Source organism: Plectropomus leopardus, chromosome 7, assembly GCF_008729295.1.
Source record: "Plectropomus leopardus isolate mb chromosome 7, YSFRI_Pleo_2.0, whole genome shotgun sequence".
Classification (NCBI taxonomy): domain Eukaryota; kingdom Metazoa; phylum Chordata; class Actinopteri; order Perciformes; family Serranidae; genus Plectropomus; species Plectropomus leopardus.
The window spans coordinates 18,406,277-18,434,041 of NC_056469.1; the positions used below are offsets into that span (position 1 = coordinate 18,406,277).

Here is a 27,765-nt window from a genome sequence, read left to right on the forward strand (position 1 = left end):
TGTATATTAAGTATGATTATATAAAGTTTTCTGTCTGGATCTGAAGCAGTGATCGCCAAGATTTGTTACATGATGTAACAATGTGCCTGAATACTGTGCTGGCCATAACTTCAGGCTTTTTCTTACAGCACTCAGAATTTCTAGATAAACCTCTACTACTTCTGATCATGTTTCCGACTATTCAACATTCTTTGCAGCTCTTGTCAAAGGGAACATCAACCATACCTTCGAAAACATGTTGTTATAGGTCAGCACAAGGCAGCTATTTCAGTCTCTGAGTTTCATGGTTTGCAGACAGAGTGAAATCTGATCCTAGACGGGCAGTGCTTGAGTCAGCCAATCCGGCACTCCTCTGCTGTAGCAGGGCGCTCTTCAGGGGTCAAGCAAGGTCATTCATGATTTCCTATTGTTAAGTTTCCGAACAGACTTCTACTTGTATAATTAAAATAGCAAATGAGTAATTAAGACATTTATTGTTTTAATGAGGGTGTAAATGATGCAGCTCTACTAAAAAACCAAGAAACGGCACATACGTCCAATGATAACCTCACAGACAGTTTAAGAGGAAATGTAAAACATTTTAATATGTCTCATTAATTCACAGTGAAAAAGAACAGCCATTTTCAACTGAATTGTTTTTGGCAAATGACATCTAAATCCAGAGACAATGTACCATTTATAGTGTCCACTGCAGCACAGGAGGCTGGTCCATTCCACAGAGGTCGACACCTGGATTGTCGAGGATTATCAGGGATATATCTGTACTGAGTTGATGCTGACAGAGCAAAAGAAAATAAAGAAAGCACTCCAGAGCAGAAAAATCAACCACAAAAAGACAAAATTTAGTTGTAATCCAAACTGAGAAAAAGCTGGGAATAATAAAAGAACATGCAAACAGGCACAAGGGGTGAATTAAAAAGTTAGAATAACAGTGAAGGACATTTAAAAAAAAAAATACTGGCACCCTGTTGGTGTAATACAAATATCTGCTGACTACTCTTGTAACATTTTCCTACTAAAACACTTGATTTGACATAGCCATGCAAATGCAATATATGCGATAACAAGAGGCTCAACTGTATAAATGAAGCCGCACCTGCACAAAGACAGGTAGAGCCTGACAACACATGCAGGAATTTGAATAGTCGCCCTTCATTATCAGTACAGTAAAAAAAAAAAAAAAAAAAAAAAAGATAGCAGCCACAGATGGACAGGGAGAGTAAAATCACTCAAGGTCACAATGATTCACAAAATACTCACTCAAGCATTACAAAATGTACAGTATTTGCAAGAAAACATTCTGAAAAGTGCTTAAACTGTGTGCTTTGCTTTGTTCCAGGTCAAACGCAATCTTCAGTCAAGGATCATACTGAGCTCAAACCATCTTGCTTTGAAATCCTGCCAACATTCAAGTTATAAACACCAAACAAGTGTGAACATCTAAATAGACAATAGATGACTGGCGCTAATAAAAAGCATTTACAGTGCTATAAACAAAGGCTCTAATTCTTGTGATAAATTCTACATAATGGCTTTTAACATTGAAATGTTTTGAACCAACATACTGGAGTTAAGGCTGGTAAAGTAAACCAGTCACATGTACATTAACCATCAATGATATACTGTTTCATAGAATAAATGTCTGTAAATTATATCATCAGCTACAATGATCATGCAGTCACATCTAGAATCGGCAGTTTTTATTCCACCTTTCTCTCATACACTCACACACACAAACACAAAACACCACTCTCTCTTCTCTCTCTCACTCTCACACACACACACACACACACACACACACACACACACACACACACACACACACACACACACACACACACACACACACACACACACACACACCTGTGATCAGTGTTTTTTTTTTTACAACTACAGCACACCTTTAAGTGTGCGTCTCCGTAGTCCAAGCCTCTGTGCACTCCTAATAACACTGCATGGGCCTGTTCATCCACTTAGTCTCCCCTGTCTCCACTCCCTCTACTGTAGGTGAGGGCTTTCTAGACTCTAATTATCCCAGGAAGTGCTTCCTGTAATCCTTCACACCTGGCTCCTTGGAGTGAGTTCAGGAGTCGCACACCAACCTCTGGCTCCAACTCCTACTGGCTGTCCAGGCCGTTGATGGATTTGGTCTTTCCGGAGACCTTCCCTCTATATCTGGTTGTGGGGCTGTCGTCTTCCACATCTGTCTCGTCTGAAACGTGAGGGTCAAACACTTTGGATTGAGTTTATTAAAGGTGTGACTGCACTTTGCACTATGAGTAAAACATCATTCCAAACACTAGATGTCAGCACTTTACAGGATTACAGTTGAAGACGGGAAAATGCATTTCCTGCAGAATGATTAAAGCTGAAATCAGTTTAAAACCATGGCTGAAAATGCAGATATATATAGCTGAATCTAAAAGACTGGCTGAAATGAAAGCTGAACTGCTTTTAACTGAAAAAACTATGAGCTGAACCGGAAGAGTGTCAAAGGAAGAAGTTGATGTTAACTGAAAAGGTTAAAATAAAGAAGTGTTTAATATTTCGAGTCATAAAATGTAGAAAGAAAATGTCAGAATGTTATGCTCTTCAACGACATTTATGCCTGACATTTGAATGTTTTCTGTAGCTTAAAATATGCAGAAATAGTAGTTGATCAAAAAAGGAAAAATAATACTAGTAGTATTAGTATCAATAGTCGTAGTAGTCGTGGAAGTAGAAGAGGTAGCAGTACTTGTATTACTACAAGGAGTAGTAACAGCAGCAGAAGCAGTGTAGCTGTAGCATTGGCAATGGCGGCAGTAGTAGTAGAAGTAGAAGTAGTGGTATTATCAGTAGAAATAGTCCCAGTACACAACTACTATAAGTAGCAGTAATGGTAGAAGTAGTAGTAGTAGTAGTAATAGTAATAGCAGTAGCAGGAGTATAGTTAGTTGTCCTAGTATTAGTAGTAGTAGTAATAGTAGTAGCAGTATAGCAGTAGTTGAAGAAGAAAAAGTAATCGCATAAGTTGTTGTAGTAGTACTACTATAGTAGTAGTAAACTGTGTATGAAGACTTTAAACTGTGTGCACCAGAGGAGATTGAGTGAGATTTTTTTGTGATAGTGCAGAGGCAGTAGATTTGCTCTGAAGCATCCACATTAATAAAGAAACAGATAACAATGCTACTGAAGCATCCACGCAAAAGAGAGTTATATGGGGAGTAGGTCATTCTGATAGGGACAAATATCTATCAGAACGGCCTACCACCTCTCTAAAAATAGTTCAGTGATGATTTGGTCATGTCATATCCCCTTCTCTCCCCCTGCTTTCCTGTCTCTGTTTCACTGCCCTATAAATAAAAGGGAAAATTCCCCCAAAAATAATCTTAAAATAATTTTTAAAAAGTTAGCGCAGAATGTCAAAAGTACAGTCCAGGGGCGCCTGGTGGCTCAGTGGATAGAGCAGGCGCCCCATGTATAGAGGCTGTGTCCTCGCTGCAGCGGCCGCGGGTTCGACTCCAGCCTCGGCCCTTTGCTGCATGTCATTCCCTCTCTCTCTCTCTCTCTCTCTCTCAACAATTTCACGCTTGTGCTGTCCTGTCAATTAAAGGCAAAAACACCCCAAAGATATCTGAAAGAATGGTCCAAAAAGTCAATATTTAAAATGTTGAAAAAAGTCATACCATAGTATGTCAAAAAATGCCATACTATAGCATGTGGTAAAAGCGGTCAAAAAGTCATCGTTCCAGATGCCGATAAAACTTATGGTACAGCATTTTGAAGAAGTTTATGGTGTTGAATTTCAAAAGAACAGTCTAAAAAGTCAACATTTAAAAGGCTACAAAATTCATATTATATTATGTAGCAAAACGTGGAAAAAATGGTCCAAAAAAGTCATAGTCTAACATTTTGAAGAACATAATAGTATAGAATGTGGAAGGAAACAGTCCAAAAAGTTAACATTTAAAATGTTGAAAAAAGCTATACTATAGTATGTCGCAAAAAGGGGTTTGTTGAAGCATCTACACTAATTAATGTTTTGTGAGCCTTTTTTATGTGGTTGATGAATTACAGTAAAGTCAGTGTACCTTTAAATGTGTCTTCATGGTCAGGAGATTCAGTGTAATTGCTGTCTTCACACTCTGAGAGGCTCTGTGACAGGAAGAGGAGACACATGACACACATACCATTAACTGGACAGGGAACATATAGCGGCTAACTGACCCTGTGCAGCTTCACAGTACGAAGAGTGATAAGAATCTCTGAGGGGAGAAGGTCTGAAAAGTTTATATTCACAGAGGGTCGTCAAGAGCAAGTCAGCTGATTTCTTTAGATATGGAACACGCAACATGGCTGGCTTCACTTCTCTGTTTAAGAAATGTCTTTTCGTCATTCAGACTTAGGTGTAAAAGCGTTTTGCAGCTCAGTATGCTTGTGCAATATTTGGCACCTGGCACATAAGAGCGATTGGTCCCACTCAGAGTTCCTGCAGCTTAAGGCAAGATGGATTTAAGACTTTTCAAGACTTTTTTAATGCCTCTCAGATTTAAGTTTAAGACCAATTTTCTAATAACCAAAATTAAAGGCCAATTTTATTTTGCCCAAAATATGTGTATTGTAACATAAAACGTAACTTTTTTGTACAGTGAAAAAGTAAGATTATTTATGTCAAATGTTGAAAAAACAACACTTTTTAGAGTGGAACACATGGAAGGCCATGAACATATCATGTTATCATTTAAGTATCTGTTTGGTTTACCCGACAGAAGTGTGAAATAGACTGCATAGGTTAAGGACCTTTTGGGGGGGGGGGGTTGAGGACATTCTGGGCGTAGTCTGGATCTCTGTTTGCTGTTACAGGGATTCCTCCACTGGCACTTTCTGATAAACAAGTTCTATTGTGACATGCTTTTTTTATGCACTCTGGCACCATTTTATCACTCACAGCGCAAAACAAATTCCCAGTGTGAATCAATATATTTTTCACTGTGAATTGGAAAAAGGTCAGTGGGCCACGAGGCAGGAGGAATTCTGGATCTGACCACCGCTGCTCTCCCTAGGTTGACCAATGAAAGAGAAGTACGCATCAAAATGACTAACGTTAAAATAAACATCTGAGAGATTCAGCCTCACATGTTAGAGCCTCAGTTAGACCTAGGTTCAGATGAGGAGTATGTTGAGTAGCAGACGGATCAGGATACTAAATGCAATTGTAATATCTTTTCTTGTTTATATTGTGTGTTAGCTTGTAATTGGCAACAACTGACACAGCATTAGTGGTTGTCAAACATGCAATTATAAACCAGAGGTCTGCGTCTGGCTGAAGTTTTTATATCAAAGGTAATAAGTTTGCTCAATGCTATCGGTTTCAGGTTTCTTTGCCAGTGTTGTGTTGAGGTCTGTTCCCCTGTTGATATGCCTTTTCTGCATTAGACAGTGGTTGGCTTTGAATTTGTGATATTCTTAATCAAATATGCCCAGTGTGCGTCTGAATCTCAGATTTTAGGAGATGCACAGACATCGCCCCCTTCAGTAAAGGAATGTGAAAACAACTCTCTAGTGAAAGACTTTGCACAAGCACAATCAGAATTGACAAGCTCAGATATATTCAAGGACATAAACATTAAAAAAATACATTTTTGAGTGGAGGGGATCTCTAAAGTTACTTTTTATAATGAACTATACAACAGACTTTACAAGGGCAAAAGACAAGCACTAAACATACCTTTTCTCTTGGACCATAAGTTTCAGCATACCACACCATTCCATACAGGCAAAGGAATGTAATGAAGGCCTAAATACAGATCAAACATAACAGAGACCAATTAGTTATTCATGGAAAATCAAAAAAAAAATGAATCATTTACAGCACACAAAGTGTTTGATGTTGAAATGTTTCTGTTAAAACAGATTTATGAGTGAATTATGGCGTTTTGGCGGCAAAGTTAAGTTAAGATTTCACGTGCTGATGGCATCATATGACATGACTGCTGACTGAAGACCATAATAATTGATTGTGACACAGAAATGCAGCATTACTGTGATCCCGATCTTACCAAACACAGCAGCCAGAGGATCACATAGAGGATCTGTGTTTTTGAGAACAAGTCCTGTCCAAACTTAATACATGCCAAGGCCTCCAGAAAGGCTATTGCCCTGTGAGTGAGAGGAGAAAAAAAACAAACACTGATAACTGAAGCCTCTGACCCACCTGCAGTAAACTTTCAATTTCTCTGAAAATAAGCTCAAAACAAACATGCTATTTAGTGGCTTTTACCTGAGAGAAAATGTTTTGGTTTTTTTTTTACTTTCCTCAAGGCTACAATCTAGATTTCACTTACCCAAACACCCAACACTGGGTCCCGACTCTCTTACACTGTGTGTCTGTAAGGTACGCATAATACTGCCTAAAGCAAAGAACACACACAAAGCAAACATTAGCAATATTAGCTGTAGTCAGGAACTTGCCTTCAAAACAAGTGACAAAATATAAGCTTACAACAATGTACAATATCCCACAAAAATCTGACAGTATCAGTTTCCAGAAATAATTTCCCTACAAATAAAACGGTTTCCAGTTTGGTTTGTTTTTTTTACCTCACTGTTGGAGCTGTGATGACACCAATAAACAGGATCCGGCACCAGCTGAGAGGGTGACTTGCAGGAAAGATGAAGATGTGCTTGAGGAAGAATGTGTTCAACTCTGTTAGCTATGGACAAAGAGGGAAACAGATATTTGTTTGTCCTTTTGGAAATTCATTGTATGCTGTATGGCAATCATCATATAAATAAACAGACAACCAAACCAACATCAACAACAACACCACCAAATAACAAAGCCATCAACACATTAAAGTGTGTTCAATGCAAGATGCTACATCCTCACACACAGAGGTTCAATTATTTTACACAGTTTGTTCACAGTTTGTTCAACAGAGCAATACCGGCAGGCAGAAATGATCTGCGAGCCTGGCTGGTTTGGAGGTGTGTAATGTGAAAGACACATTTCTCAGAGGTCTGCGTCACTCAGATTGAAATGATGAGTGTAGCAACATTAGCACTTTTTATACATTGTCCTAATATAAATTATATGAAATTATATAATTCACATCTGGAAGCAATGGAAAATGTATATCTCCCTGAAACGCCCCTCTTTTATTTAAGGTTCTTTTTTCTATATTTATTTTATTTTCATTTTTTGACCATATAAAGACGGACTGGATTAATTATTTATTTAACTGTAATATTTCAACAGAAAACACCCCATGTTCATGTTAGTGTTAATGTTTAAGGAAAAGAAAGATATACATATTGCGGGTATGTATGTATATGTATGTGTGTATGTGCGTGTGTAAGTATATATGTTGTATGTGTATATGTGTATATATATATATATATATATATATATATATATATATACACTATGTTTTTCCTTCCGGACATTTGAGGCAGACAACGGAAACTAGATATACGCCCAAATGATGTCCCAGATGTAAATGTCTGTTTCTGAACGTCTGACTCTGTATATCTGATTCTGAATGTCAATAAAAAATAAATTAAAAAAAAAAAAGAAAAAAAAAAGAAATTATATAATTCATAATAAGTATTCATATTTCATGTTTAGTTCCAAATGTTGTGGAAATATTTATAGTTAAAAGGAATATCCACAGTGATGCTGTTTTATTTCCACATGGAGGTTTCACATTTCTGGATTAGTGGTTGGAGGGGATTAAGAGGAATATCAAAATGTCCCAATAAATATGTAAATGATGAAATGTTTTGTTCCTTTTTTTCTGTAAAAGTGCGAAGTGGTTGCTTTGGCTTTGCCCTGCTGTACTGATGTAAAATTACTTGATGTATTAAGAGGGCAACAGTTCCTACTATGTTCACCCAATGTTGATGTGAATGCCCATCAACACCCATAAAGCTGTAAGTCAACATCAAAGGTGCTCGAGTACAGAGCCGTCACAATAAAAACAGTGTCACTGTTCAACTACCTTTTTCACATAGCTTTTCCTATTATCAAATGTCAAAATTTCCTCCGTAAAAAAATGCCCATTAACACTTACCACCCAAATAGTGTAGAAACATGTTACATGAAGATTAAAAACTATTTGTGCTTCAAACAACATGTATTGACAGCTCAGATCTATTGATGTGCCAGCCAGCCATGCCAGTGAGAGCGCACCCACACACACACACACACACACACACACACACACGCACACACACAAAAACCTCAAAGGAATGCCGCCATTATTAAAGTTATTAGTTACACCTGTGTTTGACAAGTCCAAATGCGTGCTGTGAGTAACGTCTATTGGCAGTCAGACTCAATTTGTGCTTTATTAGCACTGAAAAGGTCAACCAGTTCAGCCAGGACACTAACAAACAAAGAGTCTCCTACAATGCAAGTCACACTTGGATTAACAAATTGGCAACAATGCTAACAGTTCATTTCAGGGAACGCTTTGTCCAAGTCCCTCTCATCCGCACTGGAAAATAATGAGAGGGAAGCCTGCTGCCTTGTTATTCACTCATTTGGGCTGGAGCCTGTGTGGCTGAATGCAGTGAAGAGCAGCTAAACTGTCAATGCACTAAGCAGAGATGAGACGTCCCCCGTCTCTTTAACTAATTCTCCAAGACTGGTCATTACTATTTAAAGCCTCCACAGAGTTGTGGACTGCCTGAGCGAGGGAGAGGGGAGAACAATGCTGCTTCATCACCACACAGAAATGAGAGAAATAGCAGCTTTCATCGCCATGGCTGCCAATGGATAGAAATTTGGCAGCAACAGTTGACTCTCCAGTGGAAAGCAATAGAGCTTACTCAAGTTCTCCATCCATGGTTTTCTCATTACCATAAATTGCTCCAAAGTAATCAAGCGTGTCTTTCGCTCATATGGGATTAACTGTTAATGTGTAGACAGCAGGACACTCATGATTATATGGATCCATGCGAGACAGGTTTTAGATTTCAGTGACAGAGGAGGCAATTGGATTAGCCTGGACTTAGCACGCAGAGCACACCGGATGATCCCTGACTAGTCAGCACTTAGTCACCGTGAGGTGGCAAGAGAGGATTTCTCACCTGCCAGATGATCATGAAGAGATAGACGCCCATCACTCGCTGTAGGGAAGACTTTGGGTCAAGCCAGCGAACATAGGTCCAGCTTGCTGGGGTGAACTGTAGCACAGCTCGTTTGATCTTCCCTGTGGTGGTGTGGATGTCCCTGGATGGGAAGCACGGGAGAAGGATTACAAAGACTTGGAGATAGATTTACGATAAGCATTGTGTTAGTACAGTGGACAAAGCCGGATGAAAGCAATGTCATCACATTAATTATTCACATCCACTCAGCCTTGATGAACTTCTATATCATATTTCAAAACAAGACTTCATACATCTTAAAATGGCATTTCAAAGGCCTTGCTTGAGTGGAATAGATTTTATCTAAATGTTACAGAAGAGGAGAGTAAATGCACTAACTCTTCTGAATGAACAATTTATTAAATTCTGATTTAACCAATACCTTTTGTTTTTTAAATATTACACCTGGGTTCCTACAGCTTTATTAAATTCAGATTTGAGACTTTTTAATGCCACTAGGAATTACATTTGAGACCAATTTTAGAAATTTTAAAGAAAAAAATGACTTGCAGTTAGGGACAATTATGTCAAAATGTTTATTTTGACTTGACTTGACTTTTTTGGTCAAGTTAAAAAGCTGAAAATACATTTCAAATACTGAAAAAATAAAATGCACACTTTCTAGAATGGAACACATGAGCATTGTTGGTTCTGCTATCCTGATGCATTTTAAGACTTTTTAGGATCTGCGGGAACCCTGTACACACAAGTTATACTTTTATTAGTACTTTTACATATTCAAAAGTTATCAGTGAATCACAGTAAGTAAACCTTCAATCTTTCACTGGGCTCACAATAAAAATCATTTTTAAATTTACATAATAAAGCATAAAGGCCAAATAATAAAGATTTTACATTTCAGTTTACAGTCAAGTAACTCAGATAGGTTTTTAATGTATTTCTGTCTTTATATTAGATGCATAATTATTATTATTATTAAATCAGTGCTGATCCCATGAAAAGCATGCACAGGGTTTACAATATAAACTCCACTGCCTTTTTTTATAAATGTAAATGACTTGGAAAATCAAACTGAAAATAGCTGGCTTTGTTTCTGTTGGTGCTGTTCGCACAGACTACGGTACGACACAAAACTGGACACCCTTTAAACGCAGTCGATATCAATTTCCAGGCTGCAAGGTCATACTTAATACTGGCCCAGTGGTAGGTCCTCATCTCCAAAAAGCGGCAGACAGTCATGCCAAGCCAGATGCCTCCTCCATTACACAGCAGAATGTCCAGAATCACCTGGTCCCACCAGCACTCAGCAAAATTAGGCAGCAGATGCATGAAGAATAGCTGAACAGAAGATTAGGAGGCTATGAGAGCCTGCACCATCACTAAAACAGCCCACAATAATATTTAATGTGTAATATTAAATTACTAAACCCATCAGTTTCCACCAGGTAAACCACTGCCATTACCAGCTTAGTTCACCTTAACATGTCTCCATTATTAACAGAATGAGAGAGAGGAGTGACAGGCAACCAGAGAGAAAGTAATATACCACAGGATGTTCAGTGTGCGAAAACCTCATCTGGTCTGTGCTTCCTTACCTCAGTAAGTTCCCAGGTAATACTGATGGTCCAGCAGAGGCCGTAGCTCCGAATGAGCAGGGCCTTCATACCCCAGCCCCAAAAATGGCTGAATGCAAAAATGTCAAAATGGCTCAGGATTCTCTCCCAGGTGATGACATGGCAGTTCACGGCATATTCCTGCAGAGCGCAGCACAGAAAGCCTCATTACAATGATGATAATCCCCTGGTAGTGAAAGCAACTGGTGCATGTAAATCAATATGAAAATTATTTTTCTGTGTAAGCCTGCATCACTCACCATTATGTCTGCCTCTCTCTTGGCATAACGCAGGTTTGGGTCCAACCAATACATTAGCTGCTTCACCTGCTGCCAGTTGAGGAAGATGATTAAAACCAGGAACAGGAAGTACAGGACACTCAGACCTTGACAACAGAGAGACATGACATTGAAGAGTGAAATCTAAGGTCCAAACAAGGACATTTACAATCTTGGAGACTTTTATCAGCACTCACCAAATACTATTCGCCATATTGCTGGATGTGGTCTGGTGAATGGACCTAAAGTCAAGCACATGAAGATACTATGTCAAAGATACAAGTTATGGCATGGATGCAGGTTTCTCATTGTTCCTGAAAAAATTAATCAGTTTCTCTTTGTGTTATTGTTTTACATATACTGCTCATAATCCTGGACTAGTTCGCTTCCTTGTCTGTGATTAATGGCTGAGAAGGAGCAAAAAATCACAGTGGTGAGAACTGACAATAGAAACTAAAAATGACACTAGTGATACCGTGCAGAATGGGGAATCATTTTTTGTTGTTACAGTCTATTTATTCCTCTCATAATGGGGTCCTTCCTTGTTCTATCTAAAAGGGTCATTTACAGGCTTCCCAGAAATGAAATGAAAATGAAACAACAACATTTCAAAACTTTTCGAGGACCCATAATGTATAACACAAACAGAACTGTATAATATACTTTACTCCAAATGTTAGTTAATGAATGAAAATTAAACAGCAACCTTTTCTAATCTCTACTTGGTGGTTATGTTTGTTTCATTTTACAAGATTAGTATAATAATTAATTTCATTACACACAAAAAAAATCCATTTTTACTAATGCAATGACTTATCCAGGCCTGGAAAATGAGATTGTAAAATTTCATGACTTTTCCAGGTGTTCCATTACTGGGAGAACCCTGCATATATGTTTACTGTGCTAACATATGGCTGTTTGTGAAGCACCTTCAGGCTATTAATATTCTATTAGGTGACTTTGACTTCTACCAAAGTCATTTCCCAGTAAGAAATCTGTACTTTTACTCAACTATAGCTTACGGGTACTTTATCCACCACTGAATTAAGGTCAATGCAAACACACTCGACTAAACAAAATAACAATTTCTTTTTCTTTTTTTTTGTTGCTCACCATTAGGAAATGCCAAAACACTGATGACAAGGAAGAAGGAGATGACCAGGATGAGCCCCACCCAGAGATTACTGTCGGGATTTCCATCATCTCTGCAGGCAGGGTGAACACACAAATCCCAAATAAAACATTAGTATCAAAAGAGACACTGTAGTACTGCCAATTTTATGCAGTCTATACTTTATAAGTCTTATAAGCAAATTTATAAACCCATTATTTGGACTTGCATTTGTGTAACTTTTATTTCATTGGTATCAAACTTAATTAATTTCTTTCTCTTTCTTTCTTTCATGTCTGCATTGAGCCTATGTGTCTGCGTGTGTGTGGTTGTGTACTTACAACCCTATCATTTTAGCTTTATGTCTTTTTTTTATCGTGTAAAGCACTTTGATTTGCACTTGCTGTATATGGGCAGCAGTGCTATACAAATACAGTTATTATTAGTAGTGTTATTATTATTATTATTATAACAACTTCTTATAAAAAGCACCTAGCAGAGACATTAAGGTTTGCAATAATTAGATTTTAAGGTCAAATTGTGGTTTATAACGCTGAAAATCACTTTAAATGTAGCGTTATGACTCGTTGTTATGCTCGGTACATTATAGCTAGTGTCAGCACAGGAAACAGTGTTCATCACTGGACTATCGTTACATAACACAACACTTCTATTTATTAGCCTTGTTGACGATTAATGACAGCAAAAATGTGGGCGGACACAACTGACATAGTAATTCAAGTGCCTTCGTGTGGATATAAAGTGTATTTCCGCAAGAAAATCAATTAAATAGTGGCTAAAAGCTAGCTAACCTCCCCTTTGTACCTGTACACTGTCACAGAGCATCACTGCAGCCGTTAGCCGAGCGCTAGCTAACTATGCTAACCCAGCGAGCTAACGGTGCTAGCTGTGAGCGACTTACCTTGCGAAGGCGAAATACATCAAACTGAGCACCGTGCATGTCAGCAGCGTTATCGTGTGCGGCCTGTAGAAAAACTCTATGGTGATATCTTCAACCTGCTGCTCGTTTATCATTCGGAAATGCATCCTGTAATTCACATCATCCTTGCTCAAGGTGTGGGATCCGCTGTACACGGACGCCATAGCAGGACGCAGCCAGCAGCGGCTCACAGCAGCATGAGAGAAAGTGATCCCCACCACCAGCAGCAGCAAACACCACTAACTGATACTACACACACACACACAAACAGTTAGAATACATATATACGGTTACATAGCTAGTTAGCAGCGTGCAAAGTTAATGACAGCTGAGCAGAATGAGCAACAGAGGGTTAAAAAGAGGAAGACACTTTTTTTGAGAAATTTTTCACTTTTGATTGTGATTGGTGAAACATGGTTGTATAGGGCGTGTCCCAAAGCGGAAGCGTGCACATGCACCCCTTGATCATGTGTTGCTCTGATTGTTTTTGGCGTGACCTCCGTGTAAGGATTTTAAAGTCTAACAAGTGAACAGAGGTTGACTTCTTCTAGTCTGCCAAATCAATTAAACCTCTTAAACTGTGACCTCCTGGATTACTTTACACATATATATATATAAACAACCATGTCAGCCTACAGGCTTTGGTAATTTGACCACAGCACAGCAGTAAAGTTATTTGAAAGTCAAATGAATGTGTTTCCTAGAAAACATCCTTCACTGAAAGGTGATTCTACCTCACTTGATTTTGTGTGTGTTTATCTCCCCCGTGTGGCCGCTCAGGGCTTCACATGTCATTGAAACCAAAAACATCCTCATCTCCCAGCAGGGGTCCCTGTCGTTTTTTTCATGAAGAGCAGCACGACTGTTTATGTTTTATCTGCTAGTGCAAACCTCCCCACTTTAACAAGTCAAGCATCAGGGCCGTCATTTATTCATCTATATTGAACATGTAAAAAAAATAGAGAAAAGATTATACAAATAAGGAGACATACAAATAAATAAATACATTTACAGACAATGAAAACATAAAGCAAGAAATGGTCAAACACATGATGCCTTGGTTTACATATTTATAGAAGAAATACAAACTTATTCATTACCACCCCTTCTCCATAAGTCATTCAATTTTAATCAAATGACTTATGCACCATAAATTCATGCACCCACATACCTAAAATTAAATATCAACAATTTTACATTAATATTTAGAGAAAGAAAAGATAAAAAAGAGGAAGATAAAAAGACTGAAGTAAGACCTAGCATACATAAACTGTCCATTTTGCCTGTCTCTGAGCTTAAAAATGGAACATGTTGTCAGTTTTGTTTAGAAAGTTGCATTTTAATTTTGTTGTCTCTTGCAGTAAGAGAATATCTTTTGTAGGCCTCTCAGCAATTGCTCGTATTGCCTTATGTGTAGGCCCGTGCCTGATATCAGACAGAATTGTCAACTTGATACACTCCGTTTACATCAGGCGACTTGAATTCAGTGGAGTGGGTGGATTGAAAAGTCAAATTAAAAAAATTATTTATGAGCAATGTCATTGCAGAAAGTAACCACAAACCCCTACCTAATTGAAATTGCCAGACAACCTTAAGTTTGCATGGCAATGATGTATTTTTAGGTTGGAACACAAAGTATAAACATGACTTGTTGTCTCTGGGTTCACACTGTTATACTCCCGCAACCTTCTTCTACTTGATTATTTTATCTTTTGAATACATTTGCTGTTTTTAACAAATGTATCACAACAAAATGTGTAAAATTATTTTTCTAACTGATACCAAATGTAGATATACTATATTGACCATCAGCTTTTTTTCAGCTATTATATGGCGTTGTTCAGAGTAGTTGAATGTCTTAAAAGTGCACAAGATGACAAATGAAGCATAAACAAACAAACAAAAGAAAACCACCTTTATTTGCACAAAGCAAAGTTACAAAATGATTCATGGAGAACAGAATAAAAGTAATCAAGGACTAGGCTACAATACAAGTTTTAAAATATGATCTAAATTTACAGGAATGGAGACAATACAACCTTCCCAAGGATTTAGAAATCAGAGATGATTTTGCAGTGTAGACACACCGATGCTTGCAATTGATAGCCCACTTTTTTTTCTGATCAAAAATGCAATAGAAACAGGTAGATGTACACAAACATATACGTGTATACTGTGTTACCTAGAAGACGCAAATTAATGTACACTGAGTGGCTGTGCATACTTGATAAAGAGGAATAAAGAGGAATTTAAAAGTATCATGTAAGTAGGTGGTCTGTTGTTGGTTTCATGAGTTCCATTAAGTCTTTCAAGCCTTCAGTCGCCTTGTTTCAGCAGTATGATTGGCTGCGGAAAAACAGTAACTAATGTTACATACAAATTATCTCATTCATGTTAAAGTATAATGCAGCTTCTGTGTATATAAAGGAAAATGACATACCAACGTGTTGAAATGTTGTCTGCATACAGCTTTACTCAGCCAGTAGATCAAAGAAAGGGCCAGTAACTTCTCCAAAACCAGCAGAGATATAATCAGTCCCTTGATTCCTTCATGGACCTAAAAAAAAAAAGGTTGAGAAAGCTTTGAAAGCTTTGAAGGTGAAAATACATTTTTTGGGGGGGGGGGGGTTGTTGTTGTTGTTTTTTTTTTAAAAAAGGGTAAATGTTTCTTTACCTTGTGTGAGCTGCCTTCTGGTGAAACATTGAACTTGAACACGTAGAGACAAACTGCCGCAACTGACCAGAAGAAGCTGATGATGTTCAGAGAGAATGACAGCTTTGTCTGGAAGATGAAAAAAATAAGTAGATAATTCAAGAAAATTATTGGAAACCAAAAAAATACCAGATAAGCTGTGGTGAATTTGTGCGTTGTTAAAGTTATTAGATAGTTATTTAGATTTCATAAGTAACAGTTTTGAAAATCTGATTGTTAGCTATTCTGCAAATCCCTTCAAATTTACTTCAAAAACTCTGAATCCATGTTTTTGAAGGCATTCTTTAACACCATGTTTGGTGTTTAGGAGATACAAGTTTGGGTTTGGATTTCTTATTTTCTTAATCTAACTGAAGTATAGAATAAAAGAAGCTATAATAAAAATAGTAATAAAATAACATACATTACAAATTATATACTAACATATCAAAAATAATAATATCAAGTCAGCACATGTCATAATTTCTAAATCTATAGGTTAAGCAAGTTACCAATTGTAGTTGAATTTCATATATATGTATATGAAATACTTTATACTTTACTTTTTGTATTAACTTACCACATGCATATTTGGAAATTGCCCAGCAGCGTAGGACAGCATACCACAGACCACAAACTAAGATATTGATAAAATGTGTAAATTAACACTGAGATATGATATTATGAAGCATGAAAAAAAAAAAAAAAACAAGATGAGATACATTATAATAAGATAAGAACTAAAAAAGACTAAAGAATTGGTTTCTAAATGTATTTTAACAGAATCATCTCCATTGCATTAGTAGTTTTGCAGCTGTATTTACCAGAACACTGGGCAGAGTGTAGAACCTGAGGAAGTCATCTGTCTGAGTGAAAATCAGACAGAGAATGACAATGAACACACCAGCGATGGCCTGGGCTGCCTAAAAACAAAGAGAATAATGCTCTTTTACAAAGATGAAGCTTTTCTCAGCAAGTTGATAAATATAAAGCAATGAAATAGTGTGTTAAGTAGTGTGACCCTTACTGTGTGAGAAACAACCCAATTTCCCCCAAGGGGTTTAGGTTTCCCTCGAATAACAAAGACCTTGTATGAATCTTTGTAAACACACTGAAATTTCTCCGGCATCAGTTGACCATCTCTAGCATTCCTCAGACTCCCAATGGGTATGGTGATGATCATCGATTCATCACATTCAAATGTCTTCTTCTTCATTCTCCTGTGACCAAAGCGAAGAAGGTTAAAGCAGCTTTTATCAATGTGGGAATCTGCTGTTGAGGTTTTCAGTAACGTACCTTTTTTTTTGTGTCTTATCTTGATTCAGACCTGAAATTCTCTGCTTTGTCGTAGAGTTTGACAAGGAAATGACCTGGTTCACCAATCTTTAACCCCCACCCCCACCCCACCTTTTTTTTCTTACCCACACACACACTTACACACACACACACACACACACACACACACACACACACACACACAAAACCCACAAAATTTTTGCACGCAGATTGATTTGGCAAACATTTTATTTCAAACTGTAGCATCTTCATATTTTTGATATTGTAACTTCTTTATTTTCAAAAGACAAAAGTTTTGTTGAATCAGAAATACTGGACCATAAAATGCAACTTATGGGTTCGAACATGATGATATTGTAGAGACTTGTGGCAGAGTGAGGAAGTTAAGGTGTGAGGTGACCTCATCTTTTAAAGTATTGTCAGGGAAGTGAAAATGACTGAAGACTGAGGCGATTCTCTGAGACAGATACAGAGATACAGAGTGAAATAGATGCGTCTCAAGACAAATCTGGTAAGATCTTTATTAAATTGCATTTTTTTTTTTTAAGAAAAAAAGCTTTTCTGTACATATTTTGCAATAAAAAACATGACTTCGTGAGTATTCTGCAAATGCATGTGTTTATACTTGGATCGAAAGTTTTTGTAAATGTCACATGTGTCGTCTGAGAATCTGTAATTCTGATAAGTAAACGAGACTATTGGGAGCTAAATAAATACTTATTTTTTATGTGTTTTATATTTTATTGACATCGGGTATTTTATTAGTTGTTTGTGCATGTAGGTCAACAGTTCTTTTCAAAGTTGTACGTTGTGGTAATGATGTAACAGATTACATTACAGTGAAAGATATGTTTAATTTCTTGTCTGCCTTATTTACTTAAATACACAAAAACATGACAACTTCTGAAATAATGTAATTCAACAACATGTTTCAAAAATGTGTTGGATAGTTACCTCAGTGTGTCAGCAACAATTTAAAATCTTCCTTTTCACAATTTATTACTAGATTGTTGTATGGTATTGCATTACAGTGTTATTATTATTAAGGGTTATTATTTTTCTGTTGCTCTGTACTTTTTTAAGTTTTACTGCAGTGTTTGTCTCATGTGAGGAGCAAAGGAGAAAGGATTCACAGTAAGAATTTAAAAACCATCATCTCTGCAGATCAGAGAAGCACCAAATGGCCTGTGCTGATGTTGACATGGACATCCGTGGAGCTGATGAGCTGCCACGCAGACCTGAGTGGAGAGAGCCGCCTTTGGTGCATCATTACCGGCCCACAGAGCTCCTGCCAGACAGCAAAGGGCCGCTGCATGACCTGCTGGAGAAACAACCTGCTGTATTGGGGGTAAGAGTGACTAAACTCATCAGGATATCACGTCAAAAAACTAAACCCTTTGACGAGGTCATAATGTTAAACTATTGTTGAGATTGCATCAAAGAAGTTTGGATTCAACTTCTGACATTGGTTTACAAAGGAAAATTCCTACACATGTGAATGAAGAGGAACCTTCATTTGTTGTTTTTTTTGCAGGCGTTTTTGGATCAATTAGAGGAGTGCCTGTGGTTTGTATGTTCCACACTTTATCGTTACTGTGTCATGCAGCATGGGACTTGAGCTGGTCTTGGTCTTGACTAGGTCTCAACCTTCTAAGTCTTGGTCTCAGTACAGTCTGGTCTTGGTCATGACTTGATCTCGGTTTAGGTGGTCTTGACTACAGCACTGGCTATAACCCCATTTTGCAGTATGAAAAATGTTGTATTTCATTTTTACTATATACAACATGTAGTGTATATATGTATATGTATATGTAAATATATATATATATATATATATATATATATAGTATATATTTCAAATTTCATCCTCGTTGAGAGTGTCGTGTGCTCCTTTGAATAGAGATCACTTTGAAAGCATTCATAGATATGATGATACACTGTGTTTATATTAATATGATTATAATCAGATATTTACAGTTGAAGTATTTTATTTAGTGTGTGTCTTAGTGTATTCTTTAAAAACTGCAACAATGTTCTGTATAATGAGGAAAAAAGGAACCAAGATAGTAAAACATTTTTTCTCACACTTTACATCTCTGTATTATATATATTTTACTTTGAACTGACTAATGTCCAGGCACCAGTGATGGCTATCTTGTTCTCATTACTGCCCATGACTATTTGAGTTCATGTCTAAAACTATTTACAACACAATTCATGCAAGATATCAAGAACAGTGTGGAGGGGGATACCAAAAAATGGCCTATACCCGTGTGCAGACTTGGACAGAAGCAACAGGAAATGCTCGGTTGAGGGTTTTGTGGTATTCTTTGTCTTAAGTGTAAAACTCACCCAATTCTGTCGACATAAAACTGAGAATATGTGCAACAATATAGTCACAGGTAAAATCATTGGTGTGTCATTTGTTCATTTATTATTATGATTCAGATAAAAAGCACTTTTCAGATTAAGATTTACTCTTTTCCTGCATAAATAAATGTTACAAAGATTAATGAATTGCATGAATCATGTGACATTATATTTTATGAATATTTTACTTCTTCTCTTTTTAAATTCATTATCGTGTTTTTAATGTAATGATTTCCGAGTAAGGACACACACAATGTCATGAATTCATGGTGTCTGCTTGTCTGTTAGTCTCTGCAGATGGTGAGCGGTCTCCTCAGTGTTGGAGTGGGAATTATTTTTGCAGTAACACAGGAGATGCAAGAGTCCCTTTTCACTTTGTTCAGAGTTTCTCTCCTGAGTGGAGCACTCGTAAGTCTTTTCTCAATTAAAAAACAAATAATAAAAAACATGCACAAGCAAAGCAGATAAAAATAATTACTTAACAATTATTAATCAAACTTGTTTTCAAATACTGACTCTGCATTCTTCTCTTCTGCAGTACATCATTGCTGGAGTTGTTTCCAACCTCTTGTTCAAATATCCAGGATTACTACCTGTAAGTACACCTCAATACTAGCCCAACAAACTACTTATTACAGTTAATGAAGTGACAGTAAAAAAATATTATATAATATTCCAGTTTTTAAAAGGCTGTGGCATGCTATTTTTAAGCTAGCATGAAGTAGTGGTATCTTTTTAAAATAGACAATTTAAAGTAGACTTTGACTAACTGTGTTGTCTTAGCTTGTTGGAAAAGGGAGCTACATAATGTACCAAATTTAGGCTAAATTCTGGTGAGCAACTGACATGGTGATTTTCAAAGGGGTTGAACTCTCACTTCCAGAAATCTTAATGAAAACGGGTTCTGTAAGTACCCACGAATCTTCCCTAAATTTGATTTGATTCTCAGTAAATGTTTTGTTCCTTACACTCAATGTAAATGTATCTCCTTTAAATTGGAGCTGTATGTTTGTCTTTTTAAGAAAAAAGACAACCAGCATATTTAAAGTACAACGAATCACTTTATATGTAAACATACTGTACATCAATGACACATTAAAACAGGACTATGGAACTAAATTTATTAACTGCACTGAAATAAGTCTATGCACATTGGATATTTAATAATATTAGCTTTTAAATAAGAAACCAAAATATATCAGTATGTGATTTCTGACTATCTGCTACCCCAAGATTATCTGTAGCTCCATCTGGCCACCCCTACTGAACATTTCTGGAGGGGCAACTGGGTGAAGGTGATTATTAGCTGAATGAATAAAAATGAATTAATGAGAAACTGACGTATGATTTGTGTTGCAGGTGTCCCTCTGGGTTAACTGTGGCTGTATTTTTGTAGCTGTGGTTTCAGCTGGTCTGATAAGTGTCGACCTGACTTACTGGATTCCAGAACATGATCAACATTTGAGGGTAAGACGATGTGATGGTGTATGAAAGGAAGAAACACTTCAAAGTGCTTAGTTAGCAATAGATATTTACATGTATTTGGAAAAATGAAACAAATGTTTGCTTGATGTTTTTTGTTTCTAACAGATGGAGGTGTTGGAGCTTTGTATGTTGGGGGTCAAAGTTTTTCTCTCAGCAGTTCTCTGCGTCTGGTTCGCCAAAGAAAAGCGTGCCAAATCACCACAGAGCTGAAGAATACGACATTTGAGAATTGAATACTTTAAATTAGATGGGAAGAGGACCAGGAGACTGTAAATTAGGACTTAAAGAAGTTAAGTAACTGTATTAATATTTTTCTTTTTCTTTTGTTGTACATGAAGTGTGGCTTTGTGTTCGGTCTCGACTGCCTATATTGGAGCTGAAACCCCTGCTGAACGAGCCTGGGCTGTGGTCTGCCTCTGATGTTTGACTCGGACCGAGAACACAAAGCTTGTGGTAAACAGATGTCAGCTTTTCTCATGTGAAGGAAAAAACACTCTTCATCCTCCTCAGCCTCTGCTTTCTGTATAACGGTAGTAATGGGCCTCATCGCACTGCTCTGTCTGTGTATCTGCGAGGGTCTCTGTGTGTGGTTTTACACTTGTGCTTTTTTATCAGTGGAAATATCTGCAGAGTGTTTTAAGCTGCACTCACACTTCCAGCACACAAAGAGAGAAATACAATGACTTCAACAACATTTTAATCATCTGTACAAACTTATAACAGGACTGGCAACAAAAGAAAAGATATATCATGGTACAACATTGTCTCGATTGATCTGCCTGCTATTTTTTTTTTTTGTAAAATGCATAAAAAACTCATCTACAATATAAACACTGATTCATACCTAGTTCATTAAAACAAATGTACAGACCACTGGCGTACCATTAAGGCAGTATATATTTTGGGTCAGTTTCCAATTTACAGAATCATAATGAAATGTCATTAACAGCTGAGCTTCATCCATTAGTCTTAGTGCTGCGAAGCTGGACTCCTTTCATTTTCATCTCATGGTCCTTATATATAAATTGCTGTGGCATCGAGAAGCGTTCAGCTCCAGGTCTTCACAGCTACAAAGAAAGAAGGAAAACACAAGAAACACACAAGAGGAGAATTAGATAAACATCTTGTGTCACACATTATGCACTCAAATGATTTGACTTTAGTCAGCATGCAATATAAACAATGTCAGTCAGCTAAATTTAAACATCTTTAAAGAAGCCCTGTCTACTTGAAATGCCGAGCAAATTCCATTCTCTATTAACATAATTAGGACATGTTGCTAATTATTGAAACTGGCAAGTCACAAAAATGTTGACACTGAACGTATCAGCAGCATGTTAGGTGAGAACGTATATCAGTTGTTGCTCAAAAAAGGCAGTCTTGCATTAAATTATCCACTCGTAGTGACTATAACATGCCTTTTTAAATGACAACATGACATTTACATTTAACAGAGACAACGATCTTCCCTTAATCTTAACCAAAGTGAATTTGTTGCCTAAACCTGAGACAGGAGTCTTAGATGCAAACCCATAGTTCAGGTGTCAAGCCACTTCCTTTCACAGCCTGTACATTACATGAATTTCGTGTTTTGTTAGCTGAAAAGAAATGTTGTCTTTGAACATAATTCAGGCAGCGATTACATTGCCATAACAACATGATTAAGAAAACAGTTTAGTAACATTCAGACAGAATTTCGTGGAGACAGGGTTTAAACAGCTCTAAGGGTTATACTGCATTACATAACACACATTTTAAAGATTATAAATTTTATCACACCAACAGTTACCTGAGTTGTTTAAGGTTGTCATAAAAATAGTACGACTAAAAATAAGAGGTATCAATGTTGCTTACAAGGAACTGTTTTTTTTCTTTTCTTTTAGCTAAAATGAGCTGTGTAAGATGTAGCTTTTTGTGATTTTCAAAGCAAATAAAACAGTGGTTTTCAAACTGGGGTTTTCAGATGCTTCACTCTGGCTGCACACACAAAATAAAGAGGAACACTACGCTATCACCAAATGTGTGCATATTACAATATAAAGTCTTTCATACTGAATATTAAAGATTACACTAATGGAAAGACACTGAAAATTACTTGAAGGTTGAAGAATGAACAAAGAAAGTTATCTAAAAAGTAACACTGAGCACTGAAAGGACAGATTTCAAGGAAGCTATTACACATTTAAATGCATTCAAATAAAAAATACCTCTGCCTAAACCTATCAAAACATGCAGAAAGAACATTTGTTTTTTATATTTTTTCATGATAATTTCAAAAGCCACATAGTTAAGTTTTTAAAATTACTTTTAGGGTCCTGCTGAACAAACGTTGACTGCACATTTAGAGTGATATCTAAACACGGGGAATATCTTCTTTTTTTTTTTTTTTTTAGAATTTTTTAATGTTTTATTGCCAATTAGGTCCTACGAGAACAGGCAACCTGAAATTATTTATTAGAGATAAATCCAATTTGCTTAAATGTAAATACAGATGAGACTGTTCATTTCTTACAGTCTCTTCCAGAAGACCAATTTAATGCTGCTATTTGCATTTTAATATTTTGTGCCTTTAACCTAAAATTATATTGTGGTTATGCAATTCAGTTTTCCCCCCATTTAGGTACAACAAAGGTTGAATTTAAACATTAGAAATAAATAAAAAGAACAAGTTAAACAGTTTGTTAAAAAACACAAAACTCAGGCGTCATCAGCAACATCAGCAAAAACACAAACATAAATGCATTCCAAAGCCCCAAAAAACAAAGGCTGTAACAGAGCATGCTCGTGTTCACACATGCATAAAACTCTTGATTCAGTTCACAACACAAATTTCAACCTCATGTCAAACAGATGCACAGAAGAAAATGAGAGGATGAGAAAACCAAGAGACATGAAAAAGAGCCAGAAGTTTACAAAACAAACCACCCATCAGAAGGAGAGCCCTCTGCCATGCAGCACAAAACACAGGCTCCAGAAGCACAGTTTCACACAGATTAGTAGTCAGGCCACGGGCTCCTCACAGTTGTTAATGAGGCTGTGAGGGGGACAACATGGATGTCCGCTCTGATGACAAGTTACTTACTGAGCTAAAACCCCTCAGCTCTGAGTCAGACCACAGTAGAGAGGCCTACTGCTATATGAGAGGACTTGCTCTGGTAAAAACAAAACAGCAAAAAGTTGGTGAGTTTAACTGGGGCTTCGGCTTTTGTCCATCACTTGCCTTTAAAGCGTTGGAGTCTGAAATCCAACTTCAACTGTTCTCTCACTGGCTACAGTGTGCCAGTCAGTCTTATCAGCTTATGTAGTTTGTTGGGTTTATTTGTGTTTATAAAAAGACAATATACATTTCAGAGCAAAGGTTTCACATTCAGATCAATGTGTGAAAGAACTGAACACAATTTTTGTCTTATCTACAGACTTTTGAAGATGACAGTTTTCTCTAAGTACCGGTTCATGTTCATATTTATACATTTTACAGGTGGAAAAATCAAACATGTTCAACATGATCAAACAGCTTAAAATGGTCTTAAGCCAACTCAGAAATAGGGTTGCAACAGAATGAGATTGACATATTGATTTTATATAATTATAATGGTTTCAAAATATAATGGGTTCACTGTATCACAGTATACAGTTACACACAAATAATAATAATAATGATGTATTATTATTATTGTTGTAATTAGAAGGGTTTTGGTTGAACAAATGCTTTATTATAATTGAAACCTGTAACCAATTTTGGAAGTTTGTATAAAAAGTTTGCAGTCGTAAACATAAAAGTGATGTATATGCGCAGGTGAGATCCCTGCCCTGTTTTTTTTCAATACCATAGATAAGTCAACGTACATTGTATGATAACTGTTATAACAGTTTTAATATCGTGGTGTACTGTGAAACTGGTTTACCACTGCAACCCAGACAACTCAGAGGATAAGAGATTTTAATTCTTCATACAACCAATTTCAGAATTTTTAAAATCAACCATTGTAGCAAAATCAGGGTCATAATCAGACTTTAAAATTATTTACAGATGTTACTGGCTCTAGGTGTTTTTAGACACATATGGTGCTATTTTTCCAAATAATTGCCTTTGCCAACTATTGCATCTCTTGAGTAAAATAAAAACTCCATTCAGAAAGCAGGAGCACTTCAGACTATGATTATACGCAGCATCAACTTAACTCCATAAATCAACATTTTGATAACGTGACTCCTGCAGAGCTTACGGGAAGTACTATAACTTAATTGCTTCCAGGGCATACAAATGTACAAAATTATTCGACGAAAAATAAAGAAGTGTGATTAATAAAAATAAATAAAATGTATGTATTTAAACAAAAGAAAATGTACCATGGGCCCTAGACTAAAGTGCCTGTACAAAGGCGAATACAGCACATTTTGGGCAAAGCTGGACTTAAAGGGACTCACAAGAGAAAAAATATAGTCTATTATGTGATAAATTTGAGGTAGAGTTAAAAGTACAATCAGATAAATTACCTTTTAATGAATAAGACATAATGAAATTAGAAAACAATAAAGATGAATAGGGTCGTTCTTCATGTGGTAAACCTACCACCATCTTTCACACAGCCAACAAAAAAGCAGAAGAAATACATGCAAAACTATTCATACCTCTATATAAAGGTACACTTAAGACAGAACACAGAACTTGAGTTAAAGCCACGAAATATAAATGGGTGTCACGGCAGCTGTATCTGATTTAAAGCTGTATTTCAAATATATTCTCACGAAGCAACGTGACGTTAGCAGTATGACTTGAGGTCTTCTTGTGAGAAGATACGTAATTAAACACTCACTGCTGTGATGAACTTGGTGGCCTGGGTTTGGAGGTCTTCCTCTTTCTGGAAAATCGAAGGAGACGCGATGGAGGAGGGAGGTGTGGAGGAGCACAGGAATGAAGGGGGCTCGTTGTTGTTGTTGTTGTTGTTGTAGGAGTCCATGATGATGCTGGGGTGCCCGGGTATAGTGAGGGTACTCAGCCCTGTTACACTGTCACTGGACGTGCACTGAGAGGAAGTCTCTGAGCTTTCAGTGACTGAAGAGAAAAAAAGATACATTAACACTGCAACACTGGATCACAAAACTCAGAACTTAATTACTTCAATATTGAGGCTAGAGTTCATTCAGTGTGCGCTCAGTTAACAAGTTGTGAAGGCTTCATGTATTCATAAAGCTGTGTGTTGGAAATGTTCAGCCTTTGGCAACTCCTAGTGGAAGCTGTGAAGAATACACTTTGACGATCTAATCTCCCTTCTCCCATTGTAAACATGCTACACATAAAGGCCTTACTATTAAATCTAGATCTATAAATTTGGTTTTTATTTTCAAATCATGAGGCATTTTTCCATTTTAATAATATTTATCTTTGCTTCATTTATCCCCTTTTTGTTGTTTTGGGAATCACTTTTTAACATACAGTAAATACTGACCCAGAGTGGGTAAATACTAAGACTTTAATTGAGTTGATTTAGATGAATTTAAGGAGATGTGTTTTCTTTGATTTGATTTGGCATTTGTGTTAAATGCCAAATCAAATCAGCACAAGCTGAAAACTTCCAAGCAGGATTAATACTTTTTATATGAACAGTGGGTTTTAAAAAGCGCTAAAAATGAATTATTATTAGTTAAGGGTTACGTAATATACAGGTATTGTTGATAATCGTAATACTTAAAAATCAAATATTGATGTCATGTTAACAAACATGATATAATAATATTGTGAAAATAACTTTGTGCCTGCATCTGGTTACTGATGACTTTTAGATTAGATATCATGATAATAGCATTATTGTGAAATGTTTTTGCCACAATAATTGTATAATAATTAATAAAAATGTTATTAGTTTTATTTTTTTCTTTCTTTTTTTTTTTTTTTTAATTATTGTCTGCTAAAATAGTTTTTTTCATCCATATTTTATGTCCTCACTTAGCAAGAGGTTGTGTTTTTGATTGCAAAATACTGATCACAGCAGTTTAAATCAATTTAGGTTCTTGAGTAACACTGACAGCTCAAAGAAAGGTTTCAGTAATAGAAAGTGGAGTGAGAAATAAGGAGTAAATACAAATAATCTGCTGATTATGTGCTCGAGTTTCCCAAAGAGTGTAAAAAAGTCAAAAAGTCTTTATATATATTTCAAAAATTGTATTTATCATCCATAATTTTTCTGAGTCTGACATTTACTTTTTTCATAATCAAAATGAACACAGATACATGCCCTAATGTGTTTTACTTGTAACTTTAAATAATGAACATTGCGTACTACAGCAGAAAAATGTGTCACTCACTCATGGAGGGCTGACTCCCGCTGTCCTGCTCCAGCTCGTCCTCTTCTATGCAGTCGTAGGGCCACTGGGCGAAGGAGGGAACGCTGGTCATTAGGTGTGGATGTGTGTGCGGGTGAGAGGGTGAGGAGTAGAGATGAAGATTGAGCGAGCCCAGCAGGGAGGACGACGACTGGCTGCTGGAGGAGGAGGTGCTGCTGTTGGAGATGGTGGAATGAGGTCGCTTGAACGAAGTGGCGTGTTCAAACGAAGACACCGCAATGGACGCTCTGGTCCTCGCCTCTGTCAATAGAGACAAACACGGTGAGATCACAGGAGGGATGTTAAGTAATAAGAATGTCTGTAAATTCCTGCAGTTGTTAATTACAACAACTAAGGCATGAATGTTGAATTACAGCATCTCTGCTGAGCCTTGATAGAGGAGTAATGTGAAACAGTTTACTGTGGTTATAATGAATTCAAATCAGTATGGCTTAAGTTACATCTGATGTGTTTACTTGACAAAACTCTCATAATACTACTTAGATCAAAAGACCCGTAAGCAAGAGCCAAGTTGTTGTGGTTTCAGCAAAGAAAAGAAG

General features: G+C 36.8%; 4 protein-coding genes across 6 annotated transcripts in view; 1 reads left to right on the top strand and 3 right to left on the bottom strand.

The window, feature by feature from the left end:
- Window positions 1-1,819: 1,819 nt before the first annotated feature.
- Window positions 1,820-13,370, bottom strand: ptdss1a (phosphatidylserine synthase 1a). The gene is made up of 13 exons (XM_042490023.1): window positions 13,021-13,370; window positions 12,101-12,192; window positions 11,185-11,229; window positions 10,970-11,094; window positions 10,692-10,850; window positions 10,283-10,434; window positions 9,076-9,217; window positions 6,583-6,695; window positions 6,327-6,392; window positions 6,042-6,141; window positions 5,711-5,779; window positions 4,074-4,137; window positions 1,820-2,212 (listed from the first exon to the last, which is right to left on the bottom strand). The coding sequence occupies exons 1-13, from the start codon at window positions 13,200-13,202 to the stop codon at window positions 2,118-2,120; spliced, it is 1,404 nt and encodes a 467-aa protein (XP_042345957.1). The 5' UTR covers window positions 13,203-13,370; the 3' UTR covers window positions 1,820-2,117.
- A 1,566-nt stretch (window positions 13,371-14,936) lies between these two features.
- LOC121946338 lies at window positions 14,937-17,071 on the bottom strand. The gene is made up of 7 exons (XM_042490870.1): window positions 17,027-17,071; window positions 16,782-16,950; window positions 16,555-16,653; window positions 16,311-16,367; window positions 15,713-15,820; window positions 15,479-15,595; window positions 14,937-15,384 (listed from the first exon to the last, which is right to left on the bottom strand). The coding sequence occupies exons 2-7, from the start codon at window positions 16,944-16,946 to the stop codon at window positions 15,355-15,357; spliced, it is 576 nt and encodes a 191-aa protein (XP_042346804.1). The 5' UTR covers window positions 16,947-16,950; window positions 17,027-17,071; the 3' UTR covers window positions 14,937-15,354.
- A 298-nt stretch (window positions 17,072-17,369) lies between these two features.
- si:ch211-269k10.4 (uncharacterized protein LOC100150242 homolog) lies at window positions 17,370-22,831 on the top strand. Its single transcript, XM_042489730.1, has 6 exons — window positions 17,370-17,537; window positions 18,191-18,374; window positions 19,685-19,804; window positions 19,935-19,991; window positions 20,756-20,863; window positions 20,987-22,831. The coding sequence occupies exons 2-6, from the start codon at window positions 18,207-18,209 to the stop codon at window positions 21,089-21,091; spliced, it is 558 nt and encodes a 185-aa protein (XP_042345664.1). The 5' UTR covers window positions 17,370-17,537; window positions 18,191-18,206; the 3' UTR covers window positions 21,092-22,831.
- zgc:158766 (uncharacterized protein LOC100009641 homolog) overlaps window positions 21,562-27,765 on the bottom strand; it is a 29,964-nt gene continuing 23,760 nt past the window's right edge. For 2 of the 3 annotated variants that reach the window (XM_042489728.1, XM_042489727.1), the window contains exons 21-24: window positions 27,188-27,466; window positions 25,699-25,937; window positions 23,964-24,033; window positions 21,562-21,948 (exon numbers count right to left, since the gene is read on the bottom strand). In XM_042489728.1, coding sequence (XP_042345662.1) covers window positions 23,989-24,033; window positions 25,699-25,937; window positions 27,188-27,466 — 563 coding nt within the window. In that variant the 3' untranslated portion in view covers window positions 21,562-21,948; window positions 23,964-23,988. The remainder of the gene's footprint in view (window positions 21,949-23,963; window positions 24,034-25,698; window positions 25,938-27,187; window positions 27,467-27,765) is intronic. The other variant, XM_042489729.1, reaches the window with a different exon arrangement.